The sequence below is a fragment of the Mustela putorius genome, unplaced genomic scaffold (genome assembly GCF_011764305.1).
Source record: "Mustela putorius furo isolate JIRA1106 unplaced genomic scaffold, ASM1176430v1.1 tig00000139_pilon_pilon_pilon, whole genome shotgun sequence".
In the NCBI taxonomy this organism is placed as follows: Eukaryota; Metazoa; Chordata; class Mammalia; order Carnivora; family Mustelidae; genus Mustela; species Mustela putorius.
Window position 1 is genome coordinate 8,141,459 of NW_025421293.1, and position 21,183 is coordinate 8,162,641.

The 21,183-nt window shown below is 57.3% G+C and overlaps 3 protein-coding genes and 1 long non-coding RNA gene across 11 annotated transcripts; 1 reads left to right on the forward strand and 3 right to left on the reverse strand.

Annotated features, from left to right (window-relative positions):
• Nucleotides 1-40: 40 nt before the first annotated feature.
• MOSPD3 (motile sperm domain containing 3) lies at nucleotides 41-2,881 on the reverse strand. 3 transcript variants are annotated; one of them, XM_013061069.2, is made up of 6 exons: nucleotides 2,788-2,881; nucleotides 2,046-2,309; nucleotides 1,745-1,820; nucleotides 1,286-1,515; nucleotides 342-506; nucleotides 41-261 (listed from the first exon to the last, which is right to left on the reverse strand). In XM_013061069.2, the coding sequence occupies exons 2-6, from the start codon at nucleotides 2,245-2,247 to the stop codon at nucleotides 230-232; spliced, it is 705 nt and encodes a 234-aa protein (XP_012916523.1). In that variant the 5' UTR covers nucleotides 2,248-2,309; nucleotides 2,788-2,881; the 3' UTR covers nucleotides 41-229. The 3 variants fall into 3 exon arrangements, with proteins under 3 accessions (XP_012916523.1, XP_012916521.1, XP_012916522.1); XM_013061067.2 differs by having other exon boundaries at nucleotides 2,697-2,831; XM_013061068.2 differs by lacking the exon at nucleotides 2,788-2,881 and adding an exon at nucleotides 2,542-2,609.
• Nucleotides 2,882-5,525: 2,644 nt separating this feature from the next.
• PCOLCE (procollagen C-endopeptidase enhancer) lies at nucleotides 5,526-10,501 on the reverse strand. 2 transcript variants are annotated; one of them, XM_004761525.3, is made up of 10 exons: nucleotides 10,303-10,501; nucleotides 9,330-9,438; nucleotides 8,671-8,929; nucleotides 8,380-8,454; nucleotides 7,650-7,774; nucleotides 7,036-7,172; nucleotides 6,499-6,728; nucleotides 6,184-6,261; nucleotides 5,893-6,063; nucleotides 5,526-5,762 (listed from the first exon to the last, which is right to left on the reverse strand). In XM_004761525.3, the coding sequence occupies exons 1-10, from the start codon at nucleotides 10,395-10,397 to the stop codon at nucleotides 5,596-5,598; spliced, it is 1,446 nt and encodes a 481-aa protein (XP_004761582.1). In that variant the 5' UTR covers nucleotides 10,398-10,501; the 3' UTR covers nucleotides 5,526-5,595. The 2 variants fall into 2 exon arrangements, with proteins under 2 accessions (XP_004761582.1, XP_004761583.1); XM_004761526.3 differs by lacking the exon at nucleotides 8,380-8,454 and having other exon boundaries at nucleotides 10,303-10,498.
• Nucleotides 10,502-11,469: 968 nt separating this feature from the next.
• On the reverse strand, nucleotides 11,470-21,178 carry FBXO24 (F-box protein 24). Of its 4 annotated transcripts, none has more exons than XM_013061048.2 (10): nucleotides 18,841-19,005; nucleotides 18,404-18,502; nucleotides 18,122-18,305; nucleotides 16,936-17,174; nucleotides 16,465-16,699; nucleotides 15,765-15,923; nucleotides 15,393-15,514; nucleotides 14,994-15,125; nucleotides 12,437-12,607; nucleotides 11,470-12,111 (listed from the first exon to the last, which is right to left on the reverse strand). In XM_013061048.2, exons 1-10 carry the CDS (start codon nucleotides 19,003-19,005, stop codon nucleotides 11,749-11,751), a joined length of 1,869 nt encoding a protein of 622 aa, XP_012916502.1. In that variant the 3' UTR covers nucleotides 11,470-11,748. The 4 variants fall into 4 exon arrangements, with proteins under 4 accessions (XP_012916502.1, XP_004761579.1, XP_004761578.1 ...); XM_004761522.3 differs by lacking the exon at nucleotides 18,841-19,005 and adding an exon at nucleotides 20,687-21,178 and having other exon boundaries at nucleotides 11,471-12,111; XM_004761521.3 differs by having other exon boundaries at nucleotides 11,471-12,111; nucleotides 15,393-15,445; nucleotides 18,772-19,005.
• On the forward strand, nucleotides 16,549-18,251 carry LOC106006717. 2 transcript variants are annotated; one of them, XR_006605245.1, is made up of 3 exons: nucleotides 16,549-16,657; nucleotides 17,391-18,076; nucleotides 18,148-18,251. It is a non-coding gene; the product is annotated as an uncharacterized LOC106006717 (long non-coding RNA). The 2 variants fall into 2 exon arrangements; XR_001180989.2 differs by lacking the exon at nucleotides 16,549-16,657 and having other exon boundaries at nucleotides 16,999-17,578; nucleotides 18,005-18,076.
• Nucleotides 21,179-21,183: the final 5 nt, after the last annotated feature.

Sequence of the window (21,183 nt, forward strand, 5' to 3'; positions counted from 1 at the left end):
GCAGCGGCTTAACCCACTGAGCCACCCAGGCGCCCCTCAGTTTGATTTTAAAAATTTATTTTATTCAATTTGGAAAATGAATACAAATCCCTGGGTGCCTGGGGGAGGGAAGATGGGCGGGAAGAAGAGGGAGTAGGAACTGAGGCGGAGGCATAAGCATCACAGTGGCTGTCTCATGGGCATGTCCAAGTCCCTGCCCCAGGAGGTGGGGGGAGGGTGAGCAGAGGGCTCAGGTCCGGAGAAACACCGTGGTGAGGAGTCCTGGAGAGGAGAGAAAGAAGACCAAGGGGGTGAGCAGCCGTGGGGTCCTGCTAGCCTCCCTCCTAGGTCCCAACGCTCACCCAGGATATAGGCTGCCACCAACTTCTGTCCCAGGGAGACGTGCAGGATTTGGGGCAGCTGGCTGCCGAGCTCGTCCTGGAGCGGGAGCAGCAGGAAGGCCACAGAGACTATGCCGGTCAGCAAGAAGAGGAGGAAGGAGCTGGTGGCCAGTTGTGGGGGGCGGTCTGGGAAACAGAGGTCATCAGAAGCTCCACCCGCCTTCCTGCCCAGCCCAGCGCCCTCCAGGGAGGAAGCTGGAGATGGGAGGTGTATTTTGATGGGCCTCCAGGGGACATTTGGCAAGTGTCCCCTCCTCCCTGTTGCTTCTGTCCCCACAGGCATGAGAGACCCTCTCCCCTCTGGGCCCTCAGCACTTTTTTCTCTTCACCCTGCCTTTATTATTGACTCTTGTACACGTCCCTCAGGCAGGGGACTGTCTCCCATGTGCTGCCCGCAGCTTGGTTTGGCGTAGTTGCTCAGTGTGGGTTTTTTATTGAACTGAGCAGAAAGGAAGCAATGATAGGAAGTACTGAGGTTAGAGCTAAGGAAGAACTTTTCCTTCTAAGTAGAAGCCGGAAACCAGGGAAACTACAAAGCCTGCTTTTTGCCTAAACTGATATAAAATCTAAACTCCTAGGAATGCTTCTACGAAGAAGCAAAACATGGAGCCAGAAGACCCCTTCAGCTCCAGCTGAGCCCATCTCTAGGGTAATGCTCAAGAACTCGGGGCACCTGTGTGGCTCAGTGGGTTAAGCCTCTGCCTTTGGCTCAGGTCATGATCTCAGGGTCCTGGGATCGAATCCCGCATCGGGCTCTCTGCTTGGCAGGGAGCCTGCTTCCTCCACTCACTCACTCTCTCTCTGCCTGCCTCTCTGCCTACTTGTGATCTCTCTCTGTCAAATAAATAAATAAATTCTTTTAATTAAAAAAAAAAGAACTCGAGAATTCCCATCCCCCGACTCACTCTCTGGGAAGTGTCTGGCCTTGGGTGGTGCTGTCCAGGAAGGAGGCCCTGGGTGGGGTGTTGGGTCAGGCTGTCCCTGAAGCTCAAGGGGGTAGGCTGGGGCCCTCAGAACCGAAGTGATGTCCTTGCGCCCCACCACTCGACCCTCAGCTCCCTCCTCAGACAGCTCAATGCGGAAGCGGTCCTGGACGTCATAGTGGCTGGGAATGGGGGCCACGTGGCGAATCACACTGGTCCCAAAATAGGAGAAAGACCCAGTGAGAGGAAGTGAGTAACAGGCAGTGATCCAAGTGGATCCAGGCCCCACCTCCCAGAAGCCTTCCCCTTAGGGACGCAGACAGAGGTGGGGAAAAAGGTTGCAGAGAACCAGGTCTGAGCTGTATGATACCAGCTCGGTAATTGAGACAAAGGTGGCACCAACCCCTGGCTCCGTGAGTCCCCTCCACCCTCCTCACTCACATGTCAATGCAGGATTGAGGCTTCACATATCCTTCTGCGTCAAACACCGTGTATTTGGCCGGCGCTGTGCACAGGACTGAGGGGTAAAGGCACACAGAGACCGACTATTGCTTCAGAGACAAGCTTGCCCATGGAGGGACATTAGAGTCCTCCCTCCCTTCTAACCCAGGGCTGGATGTAACTCTTCCAGCCCGCCAAGCTTGGCTATCTGACCCCACTCATCTCACTCCTCCAGCCCGCACATCCCCCAATGTCCTGCTGCCAGACCCAGATCCCGGGCATGAGGCGCCCATCCCTTCACCTCGGAAGCGAAGCGCAGCTCCCGTGGGGTTATAGAGCGTCAGCAGCTGCCGGGGTCCGCTCCGCTGGTCCGCCCTGAATACTAGGTCCGGGGGAAAGACGAGGACAGGGACAAGTCCCGAGGGAGGAGGGGCGCCCCGGGACCCCCGCCCAGGAGCCCCCGGGCCCACCAGCTCCTGGTCCTGGGGCGCCCCACGGCGCATGCAGGCTGTGGACGGTGGACATACGAGGACAGAGCTCAGGGGACAGGGCCCGGAGTCTAGAGCTGGGGGACGAGAGGGGAGAAAGGGATTGGAATGAGATCGGGGGGGCAGGGCCTGGTCTGATGCCGCCGCCGCCGCGTCGGAACCCCGCTAGATGAGGCTCCCGCAGACCAGGCCCAGGCCCCCCAAACCCTTCCCCTCTCCAGCTCTGTCCCGGGTCCCTTTAAGCCCCGCCCCAAGCCCCACCTCATGGTCACGCCCACCCCATAAACCCTGCCCCTAGCTGTTCCCAACCCGGGCCTCGTCTCCAGGCCCGGCTCCCGATCTCCAAAAGCCCCGCCCGCCCCGCCTCGGGCCCCGCCCCTTCCGGGCGCCCAGCTCTCTGGCCAGACCCCGCCCGCCGCAGCGCCCCCCTCCGGAACCGCCCTTTCTCCAATCTCTCCAGAGACCTTTATTTGCGCCTCCAACTCCTCCCTGAGGTTGGCCCGCAGCGCCTTCGTGCCTCAGCCTCCGAACTGCCGCTCGTGCTGTGAGGCTTACCTTCTGGTCACTGAACCTGCCAATCAACTTTTGGCCTGATCGAGGCTGCCATCTTCCCGAGAGACCGGTTTCTGCACTTCCGCCGTACGGCTCCTGTCATTGGCTAGGGCGGCCTCGTTTCCGCCGTCAGCGCGCGCCGAATGGTGAGTCTAATGACGTGTTGGCTTGATCCCAGTGACGTATAACTTTACGGGCTACTCTGGCCAAAAAGCTCTACCCGGAGTAAGTCAGGGGGTCCGGCGGAGTTTGGGAGTTGGGAACTGGGCTTTGTTCCTCCCCACTGAGACCTCCAAGTCGCTAGAATCACAACCCATAGGAAAGCCCTCTTTTTCTATTTTAATCCCAGGCTCTCCTAGAAGCCTCTGCAGCCATCTTAGCGGTTTTCCATGGTCCTAGTTGGGAGGTTGCTTCCAGTTGGGCTAGGATTGAGGCAGGGAAACTGCAGGGACCCCATTGTTTTGTTTTGGTTTTGTTTAAGATTTATTTGAGAGAGAGAGAGCACGAGTGGGAGGGGCAGAGGGAGAGAGACTCCTGAAGCGGACTCCCCACTGAGCGGGGAGCCTGTTGCCCGGTGAAGCCGAAGACCCTGATCATGATCTGAGCCAAAATCCAGAGTGGGCCGCTTAACTGACTGAGCCCCTCAGGTGCCCCCAAAGCCGCGCCCCCCCCCTTGATTCTTTTCCAGCTTCTATTCTTGCTAGGACCTGCACCCCCACCCCACTCTACACATGCCTCCTGATGCAAAAAGCATATGTCCTCCTTGTAAGGGACAAAGAGAGAATATCTTTGGAGGCTTCCAGTACAATAGGTGATGCTTAAGGAATGATCTGACAGAGCCGTCCTGTGCCTATTCAGGCCACTCTCACTAGATATCTGCAGGCCAAGAGCCCCTGGCTTCAGGGAATGAGTGACTTAGGAAGGACGTGGACCCTATGCTTGTTCTGACCAGTTGCTGGATGCCTGAGGAAACAGATGTAGTGGACCTCAAGAAAAGACAAGACTGGGACGCCTGGGTGGCTCAGTTGGTTAAGCAGCTGCCTTCGGCTCAGGTCATGATCCCAGCATCCTAGGATCGAGTCCCACATCGGGCTCCTTGCTCGACAGGGAGCCTGCTTTTCCCTCTGCCTCTGCCTGCCATTCTGTCTGCCTGTGCTTGCTCTCTCCCCCTCTCTCTCTGATAAATAAAATCTAAAAAAAAAAATTCAAAGAAAAAAGAAAAGACGAGACTCATGCTCTGTTCCTTTCCAAGTCTCAGGAATGCTCAGTCCATCTCTGTCTCTCTCTGTAGATATAGATATATAGATATATCTAATGGATCTCCACACCCAACCTTCCTGCATCAGGATGTCAGTCCATGGCTCCTCTTCCTTTTCCAGCGTGGAACTCAGAAATCAGACGCATTTGCATAAAGGAAGTAGGATTTACCAGCCCTGCCACTACATCATCCCAAGGTGAAGGATCTCACCCCAAGCCCCACGACTGGTTAGCAGTAGAGCAAAAATAAAGTTCATCTTATCCCAAAGCACCCCAACAAATGCAGAAATCTCTTTATCCTCTTAGGCTTTTGTTTTCTTGACATAGCTTCACTTGATTATTTTATTACCTGCTTTTTATTTTATCTGCTCCAGTAGAATGTACTTTTCCTCCCTACAAGAGCAGAGACTTTGTTTTCTGGTTCATTCCCAAGTGCCCGCCATTTGAAATGAACAAAGGAGTGACTAGGAAGAAACTTTGAGCTGAGATCTGATGGAAGTTAGGAAGCGGGCCATGAGAAATCAGGGGAGCGCATTCTGGATGGAGGGGATAGCTAAGGCAAAGCTGCGAAGCAGAAGGGTACTGGAAATGGTCAAGGAGCCACTGAGACTGAAAGAGTGATTGCAAAGGGGACAGCAATCACTGGGAGGGTGCGATGCAGATCACCTAGAGCCTCGGAGTCTGCAGTAGGACTTCAGATTTTATTCTGAGACTGATGGAAAACTCTGGAAGAGGTTTTCCTCATTTCTTTTTCTTAACGGCTTTATTGAGATCTCTTAGACATAGAAAAATTGTTTAAGGTGTACAACTTGAGGGGCACCTGGGTGGCTCAGTTGGTTAAGGGTTTGATTTCAGGTCAGGTCGTGATCTCAGGGTCTGAGATCAGGTGATCTCAGGTGATCTCACCGTCCCCACTTGGAGGGCACGGTTTGCTTGTCCCTCTCTGTCTGCGCCTCCCCCTGCTTGTGTTCTCTTTCCCCAAAGAAAATCTTTTAAAAAACATGTATACGTTGTGAAAAGATTACCACAATCAAGCTAATTAACACATCCGACACCTCTGTGGTGTGTGTGTGGGGGTGTGTGTTTGTGTTGAGAATAAGGGAGCAGGTTTATTTTTTAATTTTTATTTAAAAAAAATTCTAAAGATTTTATTTATTTGACAGAGATCACAGGTAGGCAGAGAGGCAGGCAGAGAGAGTGGAAGAAGCAGGCTCCCTGCTGAGCAGAGAGCCCCATGCAATGCGGGGCTCCATCCCAGGACACTGGGATCATGACCTGACCCAAGCCGAAGGTAGAGGCTTTAACCCACTGAGCCACCCAGGCACCCCCTAGAATAAGGGAGAGTTTTGAGCAAAAGGTGACAAGGTCTTAGGTTCTTAAAAGATTATTCAGGATAGCAAACAGTCTGTTGAGTCTGTTGAGTTTAACGCATGAACGAAATCTCCTAGATGGACCCCCAGACTACAGAAATGGAGATGATACCCTTTCCTCCATCAAGAAACATTTATTGGGATAAGAAAGGAGTCTTTAGGGCTCCGGAAGGTAGCCTGGGTTTTAGGCCTGGGACCCAGCAGCCCGAACAGGCTGGGAGGGGCACTTCCTCTTGCTGAGGTTGGTGAGGATCTGGTCCTGGTTGGACCGGTAGAGAACCACGAAGCTGTCTGCAGGAAGGACAGGACCTCTGTTTTCGTCCACCTGGCCCATGATCAGATAACTGGCTCCTGGGGGAGGAGAGGGAGGGGTTGAGAGCGTGTTATTGAGACCTTGTAAGATGTACCTCCTTGTCAGTCCTCCAGATTCTCTCATTTTCATAAGGCTATGTCCTCTTCCCCATTTTGCCACATCCGTTACCTTTCTTCATGGGGGGGCACTGCTTGCAGGGCACATAAAACTTCAGGGGGGTGTCAGTGAGTGGAGAGGGCAGGTCCAGGCCTCCGGTTTTGTAAGCACCAATGAGACTGACGGTGACAGTGAGGCCCTCTCCTGGACCCCGAACCATGGACTTCACTGTTGCGGTCACCACTGTGGGAGAGTGGGCGTGAGAGGTTGAGGCGACAGGAGGCCAGCTCAGGCTGGAGCCAGGAGGGGGGACTCTGAGGACAGGAGGGGAGGTTAGAGCTGCTGGCAGATAGGGCTTCTTACCCAGGCTGCTGGAACAGAAGTTGCTCTGCAAGGTGCCTGTCCGTCGGCACTGCTTTGGGCAGGACACAGCAGGCACGGCTAGGAGGGAGAGGGGGCGACGTTTGTGGAGGGGGACCCACCCAGCAGGTAGGAAGGGCCACTTCCCTTATAATGGCCTCATTGATTTGAATTCATTCAGAGTTCTGGGCAGCACCCAGTACCAGACGTCAGTAAGGAGGAGGCACCAGTGAGTGATGAATGAATGAGTTTGGAAAGTTGGTCTTTGAAACGGCTCTCTTCAGGCTGCATCCCCTTCCTCCCCCTTCCCAGACTCACCGGGGGCCCCCGGAGTTGCCTGGGCTTCAGACGAGGCCTTTGGTGTCTCTGCAGGTGGGGGTCTGGGCTTGGGGAGCGAGGTACCCGGCCGGGCATCCTCCCCGGGGCTCCGGGCCTGCCCTTCGGCACCTCGCGGCAGGGTCTTGTAGGAGGCCGAGAAACCATCCGCCGTGACACTGAGGTCAGAGACGAACTGGACGAGGAGCTCGTTCCCTTCGGAAGAGATGGTACTGCGGGTGGCGGGGCACGGAGGAGGGGGCGTCAGGCGGGCCTTGTCATCTCCGCCCTGGTTGGCTGTTCCAGCTTCCCGCCTTCGCAGGACCTACTCGCTTCTCCATGGATCGGTGGACCCAGACCTGTCCTAGTGCCAAGCCGGGTCTCTTGCCTGGTCTCCCACTAGCTCCGCCCACCCGTTTGGGGCTCACGGGTTCAGATCCCGCCTCTTCAGCTAAGCCTGGTCTCCCCCCACGGCCCAGTCCTTTCCCTAGAAAGGTGGAGACGCTGGGACCCACCAACCACCCGGGTCCATCCCCTCACCCCGGGGCAGTGTCGCCGCAGAACTTCCCCAGCCTCTTGGAGTCATCGCTCACTGCTCCGTTGAACACGCTGACCGAGTCGTAGCGGCAGTAGGTGTCGGGCTCCAGGTCAAACTTCCCGAAGGTCAGCGAGATCACCTGTCCCCGGGGAGAGAGGAGGCTGCGCGGCTGGACCCCCGGAAGCCCAGAAGCTCGCGGCACCTCCTCTTCCTCCTCCCGGGTCCCCCGTACACCACCCCCCTCGTAAAAGCGTTCACACCCCAGCTCAGAGGGTCACACGCCCAGGGGAACCCTTCGGCGGCGTCTTCCGTCTCGGGCACCGTCTAGTCCTGGCTCGCACTCAGGGAACAGACCCGGCCTCCACCTCCAGCGCCACCACATACACCCACAACCCCGTTTATGGATCAGCGTCGGGTACCTCGCTCTCGTAAGACTTGTCACAGGTGTGATTTTACACTTTTTGTTTGAGTGCAAGCAGTTCTGGGTCTGTTTTTGCTCCCTACCAGCGCGAGCTCAGTGGTCGCGACCGAGCAGATGGTCAGTAAATCTTTGCTGGCTGCACGCTGGAGAGTGGCGCCTGGGTCCCCGAGGGCGGCCCGGGCAGGGGGTCGGTACCTGGTCCGGGGGCGCGATGATGTGCCAGGAACAGCTGATGCCCGGGGGGTAATCGGACTCGGGCCAGTTGGGCGTGGTCAGGGTTCCCTGGGCCTTCTCCAGCCGCCCCCCGCAAAATTGGTGCTCTGGGGAGGGGAGAAAGTATTGGGGGTGGGAGGCGGTGGAGACCCTCGGTCAGCTCGGAGAGAGCTCTAGGCTGGAAGACTGTGCTGGAAACTCAGACGTCTGGGTCCCAGCGTGAGGGGACGAGAAGAGGGGTAGGAAAGAGGGGGTTGGTTAGCAGAGAGGGGGCCTGGAAGAGAAGGGCTCGGGGGAGTCTTGGACCTCCGGGCCCCCCAGGCAGGCGGTGGAAGGGGGAGGAGGCATTGGCTGGACACGGTCCCTTCTCGCCCCTCCCCCTGCCCCGCGGCCACATCGTTCCTCTTCCCCGGGGAGATCCCATCTCCCCGGTCCGGCGGAAAAGTCCCCTGTGCAGGCTCGGGAGTCCTCACGTTGTGAGGGTGCCCTCAAATTGGGGCCCAGCCCAGAGACCCCTTTGGGGAGGTCTCTGCCTTAAACATTTTAGGGGAGACTTACGCCGCCAGGAGGGGGGTGATGGGACCGCAATCGGGAGCCCCGGGCTGGGTGTAGGGGGCTCCGGGTTGGGGGAACCTAGTTCCCCAGCCCGGGGGTGCCCCCTCACGCCCGTCTGAGGGAGCCCGATTGCGGACGGGGGCGGGCAGTTACTCACCGTCCCAGTAACCCCAGGCCGCCCATTCCACCCGCGGGTCGGTGACCCATTTCCGCCTCGCGCCTGGGGGGGGGCCTGGAAGAGGGGGTGGGTGGGAGCGGGAGGGGGGAGAGAAGACGGGGAGGAGGGACTGAAGGGGCAGTTAGTGAGGAAAAAGGGTAAGGGAGGTAATGGGGGCCCTAGGCTCTGGGGCGCCGGGTTTGGCGCCGGGTGGAGGTTAAGGCTGGGGGCGGGGCCTGCGCCGGGGGCGGGGCCAGGAGAGGGGGAAGGCGGAGGTGAGGGAGGTCTCACCAGTGCCCGAGGTGGCCCTCCCGCTGTACCAGAGCAGGAAGCCTCGTCCTCCCGTGCCCTCGTCCGCCGTCATCCTCAGGGTCACCTGGTTGCCGGGGGCGACTAAGGGCGCAGGCCGGAAAGTCCCGCAGAAGCGTCCAAGCCGCTGGCCCGAGGTTCCAGACCCGGCAAAGACCTCCAGAGCATCGTAACGGCAGGCCGAGTGCTGCTCCAAGTCGAAGACTCGGAAGGAAAGGGACACAGTCTGGCCCTCAGGGACCTGAAGGCAGGGACAGGGAAGAGGACCCGCAAAGTCAAGGCACACACAACCCAGGCGGAGGGTACCTGCATTTCATACAGAAACGGGGCCTGAGCAGGAAGGGACCCCATCAGGGTGCAGAGCAGGGGGCTGGGGCGCTGCCCTAGCTTGTGGCTCAGGCAGGGACAAGAACTAGGGCATGGAGAGATTGGAGGGTCGAGAACGGAGTTGGGAGTAGGGGAGCAGGCTTTGCCACGTGTTACTGTGGGCCCTGCTGCCCTCCGTGACAGGAGGGAACAGGGCTTGGGCCTGGGAGAAGCGGTGGTGCAGGGACCGGAGGGGGCCGGCAGACTGGGGTTCCCTTAGCAGTCAGGCGTGCAAGACTTCAACGAGGGGGTAGTGATCAGGAGGACCTTCTCACCGTGATTGTCCAGATGCACTCCTTATTGGGGGGGTAGAGGTTGGGGAAACCCTCACTTGCCACGTAACCCGACTCCCCGGTCACATCCCCTCCACACAGGAACACGGGTCTGGAGAACAGAAGAGGGGTCAGCCATGAATGGAGGAGAGCTTGGGACCGATAGGGTAATGAGGATGGGGGGGTGGGGGGGCGGGTGCAGGGGGGGGACGCCGGGAGGATGGAGGAGAAGGCCTTGGGGATCTGGGACAGCCTCAGCCAGCCAGACCGGGATTGAGAGGATTAACAAGTGGGGCCAGCAACTTTGCTGTCTTTCCAACACCCCCAATCCCCACCCCCACCCCAACAGGAATTCCCGGAATCCTCCCCAGGCTGCTCCTCACTCTCCCCCCCAACCCTCGCCCTGCCTGGCAGTCGGGGACAGGAGCCGCCTAACTACTTCCAGATGTGGACACAGCCACGAGGCCATGGGGGGGGAGGGGGGCGGAGAGATGAGCGGCGGCTATGGCCCTCACGTTGAACCTGGAGACCAGATTTCCCCAGCTCCCAACCTTTGCCCTTTGCTAAGTACTTGAGTATCTGACTCCCAGGTCCCCCACTCGCTCTCCCCTCTCCCCCCACCACCTCTGATTTCCCTCCTGGAATCCAGATGTCCAGCTACCAGGCAAGTTCAGAGTCTTGGTGCTCTCAGGTTCCACGGAGGGGGGCCAAGGGTCTGGGTGGATGAGGAGACTTAAGAGGACAGGGGACAAAGGGTGGAGGAATGGGGTGGGGGGGGACAGTGGTGACCCACAGATGACCGTGGTCTTGCAGTAGGGAGAGAGAACTTAGGGGCTAGCGGGAAGCTGGGGCTGTGGGAGATTTTGGGGGGGGGGTGGTGTGTGAGTAAAAGAATCCACAGGATCCACAGGCAAAACTCCCAGGAATCAGGGCTTTTGCAGCTCACTCAAGCTATCTGGAAGGTGCCGAGACCTACCTGGTATAGTTGGGGGTCTGGCCCTGGGCGAAAGGTAGCAGGGCCCAGGCAGTGAGGAGGGGCCCCACGAGGGAGGCTGTGGCAGCAGGCAGCATGGCCAGGGGGAGAGGCGCTGGGGTCCTCGAGCCAGTGGCGGCAGCTGAGTTGAGCAGCGGCACCGGCAGCAGCAGGGATAATCAGGGCCAGCTGAGGCAGCCCGGCTGTGTGGGCGTGGGGACTGGCCAGCGGGGCGGGCGGGGGGGAAGGCGGGACAGGGAGAGTGTAGTCGGGACAGTGCTGAGTCCAGGGGCCTCTCTACGTCCAGGACACATAAATATTGACCCAAGTAGGGGGTCGAGCAGTGAAGGGCAGAAGAAGCATCAAGCCTCAGCCACAGGGCAGGCATCGGGTCCCGTCCTCCGGAAGCCCACTCTGCCAGGTGCGCGAGCATCCTGCGAACACAGCCTCGGGTCCCTCATCGTGATCCTCCCCATGCCCGCCTCCCCGGCACCCACAGGTCGTCCTTCCTTGACCTCCCCCCAACATCCAGTCACTCACCCCCTTCCTGACCACCCCCTGGCTCCAGCTTATTTTCCACTACGGAATTTCTACTGTCTTCTCCCCATCCCCGGGCCAGACTACCGGAAGGAGAAAATTCTGCTCGCCTGTTTTCTCTCCACAGTATTTGGAGGTGGGGGAGTGGCTTAGGGAGGCCTGGTGTGCGGGCCGATGAAGGGCCTGTCCTCTGTCTGAGTAGAACAAAGTAGAACGTAAGGGACAGGGACAACGCATGAGACTGAACCCGGGAGGAAAATCGGAGAAGGGGAAGAGAGGACTGACTTCCTGGGGACCAAGGGCAATGGGTAGGACGCTCTGCGAGGTCAGAAGCAAGTGGCCTGCTCAGGATGGGAGCAAGTCTGAGGGACAGAGGACCCCACTAAGAGAACCAGAGAACGGAGTAGCATATGTTGCCTGCATTGCTCCAGAAGGTGGGGGTTGGACTTCCAGGTCCAGAAGCCAGGGCCGGGGGTGGTGGGGGGGGTGTCTTGGGAGGGGGAGGGGAAAGCGAGCTGAGAGATGTAGGTGGTCAGGTCTGCAGCACCTGAATGCCTGAGCCACTTCTGCTCTGCCCGCCCCGGCCATGCTCCTGTCCTCCGTCGCCCACCGAGCCAGGCATCGGGCCCCCGTGCCCTGCCCCATTTTCCTCCAAACCGGGCCTCACTTCAGCCTTTTATTCTATTTGTCCATCAAATCTCTTGTCCATGATAGTCAGATTGGGGGCCCCTCCTGGGCAGCCCCCCAAACATTTTTACAAAACAGCTCCCTGTCCACCCTGGCATGTCGAGCAATTCCCCCCACCCCCACCGTGTGCACATACAGTGTTTACCGCTACCGCCCTGTGTCTCCTTAGCTCCTGGCCTAGGGCTCCTCTCTCCCTCTGGGGGTGAGGATGAGGAGGGGAAGGGGTCAGCTCTCAGGGTTTGGGGGACCTGGGCCGACCCCTGCAGCAGCCCTCTGCAGCATGTCCAAGGCCTCCCAAAAGAAATCCTTCTGTGCCGCCATCAAGGGCATCCAGCCCACGATCTCCTTCATTTTTTCCATGCGATCCTGCAACGTGGGGCAACTGTGGATCTGGCTGAGGTACTCCTCACATGCCCGGGCTGTCCCCCCAGGGTCCTGGGATGCTCCGGGCCCCAGGCTGGGCTCGGGGGTCCCCACCACCCTGCTGGCTGGTAGGTCCCGGTAGGTGGGGTGGTGCTCGATGTCATGGCTGGACAGCATGTAGAGGCACTCTCTGGTGGAGCAGAGGGAACAGGCACACAAAGGAACCTTGGAGGAGAGAAGGGGCGTGGCTCAGTGGGGCCATCACTGAGGGGCTCCCAGGAAGTTCCAGCTGTTGTGTTCCTCCCTCTCCGGCCAGCCCCGAGCCAGCAAGTGAGCTAGGGCTGGCCGAGCCCCAAGGTTGTGTGAGGTCAGAGAGGGCCAGCAGGGTCTGCTGAGGGAGGGAGCCAGGGGCTGTGGTGTGGGGCCGGGAAGGGAGGCAGGTGGTGCTGGGGCATGCCCCCGCCCCCGGGAGGGGGGGGGTTCCTGTGTGCAGTCTAGCTCTATGGCCCCTGCCCTCCCTGGTTGCCTGCTGGTCTGACAATGCTCTGACCTTGACGTGGAGCTTCACGAAGGAGGCACTCCCCTTAGGCCAGCCAGGGAGGCGGCCTCCAGCCCCACAGCCGCAGCCCAGAAGCTCCTTGCTGAAGTCCGAGCTCTGGCTCAGCACCAGGGAGTGGTTGAGGCCACACCACAGGGCAATGGGGCGTTGTAGATAATGCACCTGAGGACACAGGGCCAGAATCCCTAAGGTGGGAACGCCAAGGATTTGGGGGCCCAGACAGGACAGGAAGGCTCAGGGAAGAATCTAGAGAAACTAGGAGGGGAAAGGGAAGGGACTCAGCGTCCCCCAGCTCCCACCACCCCACTCCCAGCCAGGAGGCAGACCAACAGCAATCTCTCCCTCCTTGGATCTCCTGAAGCCCCAGTCGGACTGCATGGGGTCTAGAACTTTCGTCGGTTCCTCATCTTTGCTCCCCAGAAAACAGGCTACTTGCCTGGGCCCAGGGTCTGCGACCCGCTCCCTGGCTGTCACCCCAGGCCTGTGCCAGCCCAGCCTTTCATCCTGCTTTCCAGCCCCAGGAGGAGGGCTATCCTTCCTCTTCCCAAAGTTGAAAGACTCCCTCCCGCCCTCCAGGCCAGCCCCCAGGAAGGACTTTCCTTCCACTTATTCCTCTCTCCTGTCTCCAGCAAGTTCAATTGGTCCTATGCCTGTCTTTCAAATTGGCTGCCCTATTTTGAAAAAACAACATGGCCACCGGATTCCTGCTGCTTCCAACCTCCGTCTTTTCAGGCAGCAGACCTGGTTACGTGACCAGTCTGAGGTCGACCCCTTCCTGCTCTCACCATGGCCAGGCTTTCCTGCACCTTCTTGTGATCTGGCTTCTCTCCTTACTAAGCTACTGACGTGTTCTCTCCAAACGCCCTTGACCTCCCGGGGGCCAAATCCGAGAGCCTCTCGCACACTTTCTCCTGAGATTACGAGGGCTTTAATTTTGAAGACACAGGCAAGTAATTTATGGTCATGATAGAGAAGTTATAAAATATTGGTGAGCAAAGAGTAAATTAAAAATCACTGGCTAGGGGCGCCTGGGTGACTCAGTGGATTAAGCCTCTGCCTTTGGCTCCTGTCGCGATCTCAGGGTCCCGGGATAGAGCCCGGCATCAGGCTCTCTGCTCAGCTGGGAGCCTGCTTTCCCCTCTCTCTCTGCCTGCCTCTCTGCCTACTTGTGATTTCTCTCTCTCTGTCAAATAAATAAAATAAAATTTAATTTAATTTAATTTAAAAATCTTAAAAAAAAATCACTGGCCAGGGGCACCTGGGTGCCTCAGTCCGTTAAGTGCTTGGCTCTTAATATGGGCTCAGGTCCTGATCTAAGGGTTGTGAGTCGGAGTACCTCACTGGGTTCCACGCTTGGTGTGGAGCCTACTTAAAAAAAAAAAAAAAAATCACTGGGAATCCTACCACTACTACAAACATCTTGCTGGATATTCTTCACTGCTGCGCGCGTGTGTGTGTGTGTGTACAAATTGTATATTTTTAAAACAAAAATGGCATTGTATTATGTAAAATAATTTTTTTTTCCACTGAAAACTGTGGCCTGACCATCTTTCCGTGTCAGTGGGTATTTTCCTGCATTATCTGTCAGCCTGAGTCACTCCCTCCTGTTTGAAACTCTCTGAGCCCACGGCTTCTGGGATTTGGCATCCAAGAATGTGCCCATCGGGCGTCAGCGACAGCCTTTTCATTCCCTCTGCCTAGGACATTGGCCCCTGCCCGGGATGTTCCCCTCTATCCCTACTCCTGTCCAGGTCAGCCTTGTTTCAGCATGGACCCTAATGCCAGCGAGACATTTCCACTTTAGAAAAAGTCCAAATTCACGCTCTTTCTCTTTCCTTAAGCCAGTATCCCTTCCCAAGTTTGTAGGGATGCTGTCTTTCTTCAAGGGGTCTCACCCCAGAACCTCTCTTGTCCTCGGGGCCTTCTCCTCATATCTCAGCAGTTTCTAGGGCCTGTTCATTTCCTTTCAAAAACATCTCCGGGATCCTTTCTTTTAGGTTCTCACTGCCCCAGGCTCTTGTCTCAAGTGTTGCTGGGGCTCAACAGTCTCCCAGTGGGCTTTTCATTCCGTGGCCTCCTGTTCTCAGTCATGGGGGGGAGGGGCTGCTCCCGAACCTGCAGTGACTCCTTCCCAAATCTGTGCCACCTGCGCCGCCTCCTATCTACTGATGTGTGAAACACTCTGTCTGCTTTAAGTGTGTGCTTTAAGTGTCTGCTTTAAGTTCTCGTCCCCACTATACAGAATGCCTCTCCCTGTGCCCGCCCAAATCCGATCTGACCTACCAGGCCCCTGATGACAGCTCACCTCTTCCGGTTAGACCAGCCCACCGCCCGGTCTCCCTGCTTCGCTAAATTCCTATTGGCACCTCACAGGGCCAACCCTGGGAAAGACATGTGCCAGTAGTATCACGGGCATTACCTACGGGTGGCTTAACTTCCCCAGGGAGTAAGGAGTGGATTCTAAAGACGGCGGAGAAGTGGAGAGATCCAGGGCTTAGGGAACTGGAGGAAGGGGGTCAGGGTGACAGTAACGGAGAAACGGTCTCACCTGTGTGGGTTCCCCTCTGTCCATTTTGTCCCCTGTCCCCAGCTGCCCATATCTGTTATTTCCCTGCATGAAGATCCGGCCAAATTCATCCACCAGGCCAAGGTGATTGTAGCCAAGAGCACAAAATAGGATCTAGGAAGTAAAGCAGAAAGAGGAGGGGACGATTCAGTTCCCTCCAGGGGAACCCTGAGCTCTAGAGTCTCCCAGCTGCTAACCTGGCAATTCTAGCTGCCTTCTTTTGGCCTTGCCCGCTGCCTCGCCCCTCTCTCTGGGTCCCCTGTCCCTTCCTGAGGAATCATTTGATCCCTGCTCACATTTCAGACCTCTGGCACCCTTCAAACCCTAACACAACCCCCCTCTGCCCGCCCCCTGGTCTGCCCCACCTCTCCAGGCTCCTACCTTGGCAGGCAGTGAGAGAGCAAGCGGCATCTGCTGGTCCAGGGGGTCAAAGGCTTGAAGGGTCCCAAAGAGATCACGATACACCCCTGGGGTATGCACCTCAAAATACACTCCCCCCTGGTCTGGGGGGTCAGGAGCCCTCAGCTTAGCAGCTTTGGGCACCTATTTCCTAGAGATAAGGCCCTACCTGGGAGAAAAGTTATAAGATCTGGGGTGACTCACCCCCACTAGCAATGTACCAGTTATGATATCTGGGAACCTAAACTCATCTTTTCACTAGGATGCCCGAAAGGGTCCAGCACAGAGGGGTGCTGTTCGTATCTGGAAGGTCTGTTTTAAGACCAGGGTCTGCAGAAGGTAGGTGGTTCTTACCCGTGATGTAGAGAGTACTGCTCTGGTTGGAAGCCATGCAGGCCACACGAAGGTGAGGCAGACAACGGGACACCTTCCGCAGGGCCAGCTGGATGGTGTAGGAGCGTGGCTGGTCCAGCTGGGTTTCGTTCACTACCAAAGAGTAGATCTTTCCTTCCTCTGGGAGATGGGAGAGGGAGACAATTATGGGGGGGAGGGGACCCCCCCAATATCCACATTAAGTTCCCAGGAGACTCTCTAAGGCATACGGATGAAACATTTACTGTCCTAGAATGGGGCTGGAAGAAAAAAGGTAGAAATGGAATAATGGAAGAGTGACCCTGAGTCCAGACTCTAGCCCTTTACCACCCAAAATAAGTCAGGCAAGTCCTTGAGCGTGAAAGATGAGTGGAGAGAACACCTAGCCGTGAGAGTTGGCAGAATCCAACTGGAGTGTTAGGAACTGGAGTGTTGGGAACTTGGGGCCCTGCCTGGCTAGAATAGTGGTTTCCAACTCCCCCACCACCACCACCACAGCACCCTTTATTCAAATGAAACTCATAGCATCTTAGACTAGGAGGCAGACAAAAAGCAAAGCTCTTGGATTTGAGAGCAGGATGAGGTGGCCTGCAGAACCCATGTGAGAGGCCTCCTGCGCCCCTGCCTCAGGACCCGAAGAATCTGTAGAGAGCAGTTTGCAAACCACTGCTCTGGGCCACACCTGTGAGAAGCAGAAGAGCCCGCTGCGTCTCCTGACCAACGAGCACAATCTGTTTGAAGCTCATGGAGTGGTGGAAAGTCATCTTGAAGACACGCTGCCCACTGGACTGCAGATAGACCTCGACACAGTCACAGGCCCTGCTGCCCGTCGTGCCCACCATGCCTGGCTGCTCCCGAGTGGCCAATACATAGAGGTATTTGCGGTAAACCGTGTCACATCTTGGGTCCGAGGCAAACTGTAGGAAGAGATGAAGATGTCTGGGGTCTAGGCCTTGGGAGTAGAATGAGGCTGGGCCCACGGGAGCCTCTCACCACCCAATGGGGTGAGAGATGAGGTACTTGGAGTTCAGGGCTGGGAAACAAAGACTTGTTTCTCAGTTCCTGGGACAGGAGGGCGGCTGTCCCGAGGAGAAGACCTCAGGGCTGGTGTGGTCCCCGGATCCCCGCAGGAGGGGTGGGCTCTGCTTCTCACATCCTTGGCTCCACGACACAACACAACATAGCGGCAGGCTCGCTTCCACTGGATCTGGCCAAGGGTAGAGGAGACCAGGGCATTTTTGAGGAAGAAGAGGGTCCCCGCGTAGTCAAGAATGAAGACATGGTCCTTGGTGGGCAAGAAGCGGCGGTAGCCGTGGGCTAGCAGGGGGGCTACGCTCTTGCTGAGACAGCGGCGGCGGCCCCCGAATGCCTGGAAGTACAGGCCCTTCGTGTCTGGAGAAAGGAAGGAGATGGGAGGCTCAGGGGGTCAGCGTGGCACAAGGGAGAGGAATCAGAGCTTGGACGGACTAGATTTCTCGGGCAGCGTGGTAGTTAGCAGCTCCCAGACCTAAGACTGGACTGCAGTCCCTTCCAAAGGACACTGGAAAGCTCAGAGCATATCTTTAATAATCCCCTATGCCTGAACTTGAGTTCTCTGCCCCCCCTCAGCCCAGGGCACTACACATGCTTTGGAGCGCTTCAGGCCAACCTTGCATCAGAGACATCGAAGGGAAAATAACACATAGAAAAGCAGCAGGAGGAGGAGTGAAAAAGAATGATCGAGAAAGGCCAGTAACCCCGCTCAGCCCAGGCTCCAGATCTGCTATTGGGATCAGATCAGGATCTCCATCTCCAGTGTATGAAATCAAGTACTTGGGTAGGGGCTCCCTGGGAATGGTTTAGAGCATGTTTCTCAGCCTGGAGTGACTCTGTCCCTCAGGGAACACTGGTTGTCACTTCTAGGGGGAGGTTTGATCCTGGGATCTAGTGAGGGGAGGCCAGGGATGCTGATGAACATGCTGAAATGCACAGGACAGGCCCCCCACTCCAAATAACTATTTCGCTCCCAAATGTCAACAGTGACAAGGCTGAGGAACCCTGGTTTAGAGGAGGGAAGACTCCACGTTTGGGGAGTAGTGGTGGTGTCCGGGGTAAGATTTGGAAGAGAGTTTGACTATGGAGAGAGGTTTGTTAGGGATGCTAGTAATGGGGCCCCTCAGAAGGTGGGGCTAGAAGCTTGTAGCGCTGACAGCATATGTTTTGAATCTAATGGGTTCTTCCAGAGAAAGGGGCCCCGGAAGTTTGGCCAGGAATGCGGAGGCAACTCTGTGGAACAGGAGGGACCCCAGAATAAGGTAGGACAGAGGCAAAGACAGTGGGGGTTTCTGGGGGAGGTGTACAGTTAAGAATGGCAGCTCTCTTCCAGGGCCGGACCCCAGAACCCTGCTCTCGTAGGCGAGGACTGAGCCTGCGACAGATGCGTCTCCACACGCCCTCGGCGTCGCAGACTTCGTGGAAGTAGTGGCAGGTCTGGCCCAGAGCGACTACATCCCTGACTGGGAGGAATGAGATGATATGCTCCACCTGGGGGTGCAGGAGGGAGGAAGCAGGGTTCAGTGGGGTCCCTCCGTGGTCTGGCCCCCTGCCCTTTATTCTTTAATACCTCCCTATGGAGGACTCACCAGCTCTGGGGGGAACAGCTGGACAGAAATAGGGTTCCCTCTCCCCTTCTTCTCTTCACCCCCAGGCTCTGGGCCACATGAAGGGCAGCTCCGCTTCACCTGCCCGAGAATGGGGAGCACAGGGGTTCCATGAGAGTCAGGCCTCTTTTGCTGCCTTCTCTCAGCCTGTCTTTCATTAGCTACTTTCTTGGGGGCTCACCGCCCTGTCTTCCGGCTCTGCGTGCTCAAATCCTCCCGTCTTTCTCTCTAGGCCCATGGGTCACCCTTCCCTGTCTGCCGTGTTCCTTGGTCCACCGGCTCCAAAGAACCCCTCCCCCGACCTCTGGCTACCATCTTCTAGTCCTTCCCTTGGCTCGCTCCCCCCTCACCCGGAGCCCCTCCTCCCGTCCGCACAGCCTGGTGACTTTTTGCAGCTTTCGCCTCCGGCTTCTCCTCACCATCCTGACTGCCCCCTCCCTGCTCTTGCCCTCATCTCTCCGTGCCCCTAGGCCCCCCGTAGTCAGCTCCTTGGCCCCCGTCCCTGCTGCCTTTCCCACACCATGTCCCCCGCCTGGGCTTGGGGGACCTCTGGGGCCCCTCTGCCTCCTAGGCCCCTCCCCCATGGAGTCTGGGAAGACAAACCTCTCTGTGACCTCACTGCCCAGCCACTGTGACCTATTTTCCCCAACCTGACCTGGGATTTTGCTCTTAGCTCCTGGGTTCTAGCTCAGCGTTAGCCACCCCCCCCCAGGGGCTCATGGGTTATGCATTTTACAGGAGAGAGAAAGTGGGAACTACTGGTAGATGAGGCCTTTCCTTTTGGGGAGTAATTCTGAGGTCCCTCCACTTGAGGCCCTTTTTTTTGCATTAACTCAGCTCCGTAGAGAAACACTGGTGAGTTCTTCCTACCTCAGCAGGCCAGGGCCTCCAGCGATTTATAACCCAAGAGTATAAACTCAAAAAAAAAAAAAAAAAAAAAACCAACAACAAAAAAGCATCAACTCAGTTTGACAGCTGAGGGGGACCGGTGACCCCGCTAGACTCTCTTAAGAGTCTGAAGATGAAAGTGGGGATAATTCAGCACAAACTCTTGAGTCTTGTAAAAACACACCCAAAGCATGTTTGGGACAGTAACATCAAGGCATGTATGAAGGACAACCTATCAAGGTGGAAGAAAGGGCTAGAGTTACTCTGAAACTTGGGGTATCTCCCACAGTCTGAGCTTTTAATGTAGTCTTACAGGGGAGAGGGGTGCCATGTATGAGACACAGCAGAAGTTGGGGGGGTGTCTGTCCAGGTAGGACCAAAGGATCTACACCAATAAATTCAAGGAGTAACCGGATCTTCCAGGAACTTGAAGCAATCCAGTCCTGGAAAACCAGCCCTCCGCTGCCTAGCATTACAGACTTTATTGCGCGAGCTAACCGTCAGCCACCCAAACTCCCTTATTCATGGGGACTAGTAAACAACTAAGTTTTGAAGGCACCGGGGATGGAATTTTAATCATTCAATAAATGTTTAGGAATGTCAACATTTGAGATGTGATTTATAAGAAACTCTCAGTGGTTTGCGGTCAGGCGACTCTGACTGTATCCTAAGAGAACGCTAAGATCTCTCCGCAGACAGAAGAAGGATCGTCGGCTTCCTCCGGTGTCCGGGTCCCCTTTTATGCCTCCACTGCAGCTCAGGAGGCAAAGAGGAGGGTGCGGATAGAAAAAGCCCACCGAAGGAGCTGCTGGGCAACCGGTGGGAAATCGGGCTTCTAGAGCAAGCGGTAACTTGCGGTTCGCTCTTGCCAACCCATCGACCTCCCTCCGCCTCAGTTTCCTCATTTGTAAAACGGAGGCCTTCTTCTAGAGGGCACGGTCCCTTCTGGACTAAGCTCCCCCCGTCCGCCCTGGGGTTGTCATCACAATTCCCGCCCAGGCGCGCTCTTCGGGGCCGGGTGGCCGCTCTGGAGGCTCTCCGGTCCTCCCGCAACCCTTCCTCCAGGATTGAGCTGGGCATCTCCGGTCTCTGGTAAGCCCTCCGTCCGCCGGGGCTCCGGACACCGCCGCAGGGCCTCAGCCTCCACGGGCCAGAGTGGCCTCCACGGTCCCTTCGGATGCAAAGACCACCTGCGCGCTGGCCTCAGGCATCGGCTGGCTCCAGCCCCCCACCCCCGGGCTTCCCTCGCGCGCTCAAAGCGGACTCGCTCCCTAACAGTTCCAGCTCGCACGCGCCACTCCAGCCCCTGCACTGTTCCCAGCCGTGGCGGCGCGCAGAGCTCACATTCTTTACCTCAGTCTCAAAGTTCTAGCTCACCCGCCTCCTCCTAGGCGAAGGGACCGCCTTCTCGCCCATACTATTGGTAGGTACAGCCGTCCCTCAGAGAAGAGGCCGGGCCAGCTTCCCTCCGGAGGCTCTAACTGGCCTTTGTGACAGTCAGTCGCTTTTATCTGCCTTGCGATTGGTCTCCGTTGGAAGAAAACCTGGAGCCCCGGTTTGCGGTCGCTCCGCCTCTATCTCTTCTAGTAGAGCGCCGGCGTCTCCGTCTCCTGGTTAGACCTGATTGGCTCCATCTCCAGACCTCAGCATTGCGATTGGATGCGGCTGCGGGGGGCGGGCCGGCCTGGAGCGTCGGCCGTTGGCGAGCGCTCCATTCTAGCCCCCTCCCTTCTGTCGCCTCACTCCGGAGCAGGAGTCTCCACCCCCCCGGCGGGTTCTGATTAGCCACTTCCGACGCGTCTCGGGGCCGCTATTGGTTCGCCGGGTCCCTGAGCCCGTTTCCGCCCTCTTGAAGCGACTACGGCGGCTCCGAG

Excerpts from the sequence above, each read along its gene's own strand:
- MOSPD3 (XM_013061069.2), bottom strand. The coding sequence starts at position 2,247 with ATGCGCCGTGGGGCGCCCCAGGACCAGGAGCTGGTGGGCCCGGGGGCT. Across the intron at positions 1,516-1,744 it reads CCTCAATCCTGCATTGACAT|TGTGATTCGCCACGTGGCCC; the intron begins GTGAGTGAGGAG and ends TTTTGGGACCAG. Across the intron at positions 507-1,285 it reads GGCCAGACACTTCCCAGAGA|ACCGCCCCCCACAACTGGCC; the intron begins GTGAGTCGGGGG and ends TCTGTTTCCCAG.
- PCOLCE (XM_004761525.3), bottom strand. The coding sequence starts at position 10,397 with ATGCTGCCTGCTGCCACAGCCTCCCTCGTGGGGCCCCTCCTCACTGCC. Across the intron at positions 7,775-8,379 it reads GGCCTGGGGTTACTGGGACG|AGCACCAATTTTGCGGGGGG; the intron begins GTGAGTAACTGC and ends TCCCCTCCCCAG. Across the intron at positions 6,262-6,498 it reads GGCAACTCCGGGGGCCCCCG|CCGTGCCTGCTGTGTCCTGC; the intron begins GTGAGTCTGGGA and ends TCTCCCTCCTAG.
- FBXO24 (XM_004761520.3), bottom strand. The coding sequence starts at position 19,005 with ATGGGGGAGGGGCCTAGGAGGCAGAGGGGCCCCAGAGGTCCCCCAAGC. Across the intron at positions 18,306-18,403 it reads AGCTGTTCCCCCCAGAGCTG|GTGGAGCATATCATCTCATT; the intron begins GTGAGTCCTCCA and ends CTGCACCCCCAG. Across the intron at positions 15,515-15,764 it reads CAGTACTCTCTACATCACGG|ACCAGGGGGGAGTGTATTTT; the intron begins GTAAGAACCACC and ends CTGACCCCCCAG.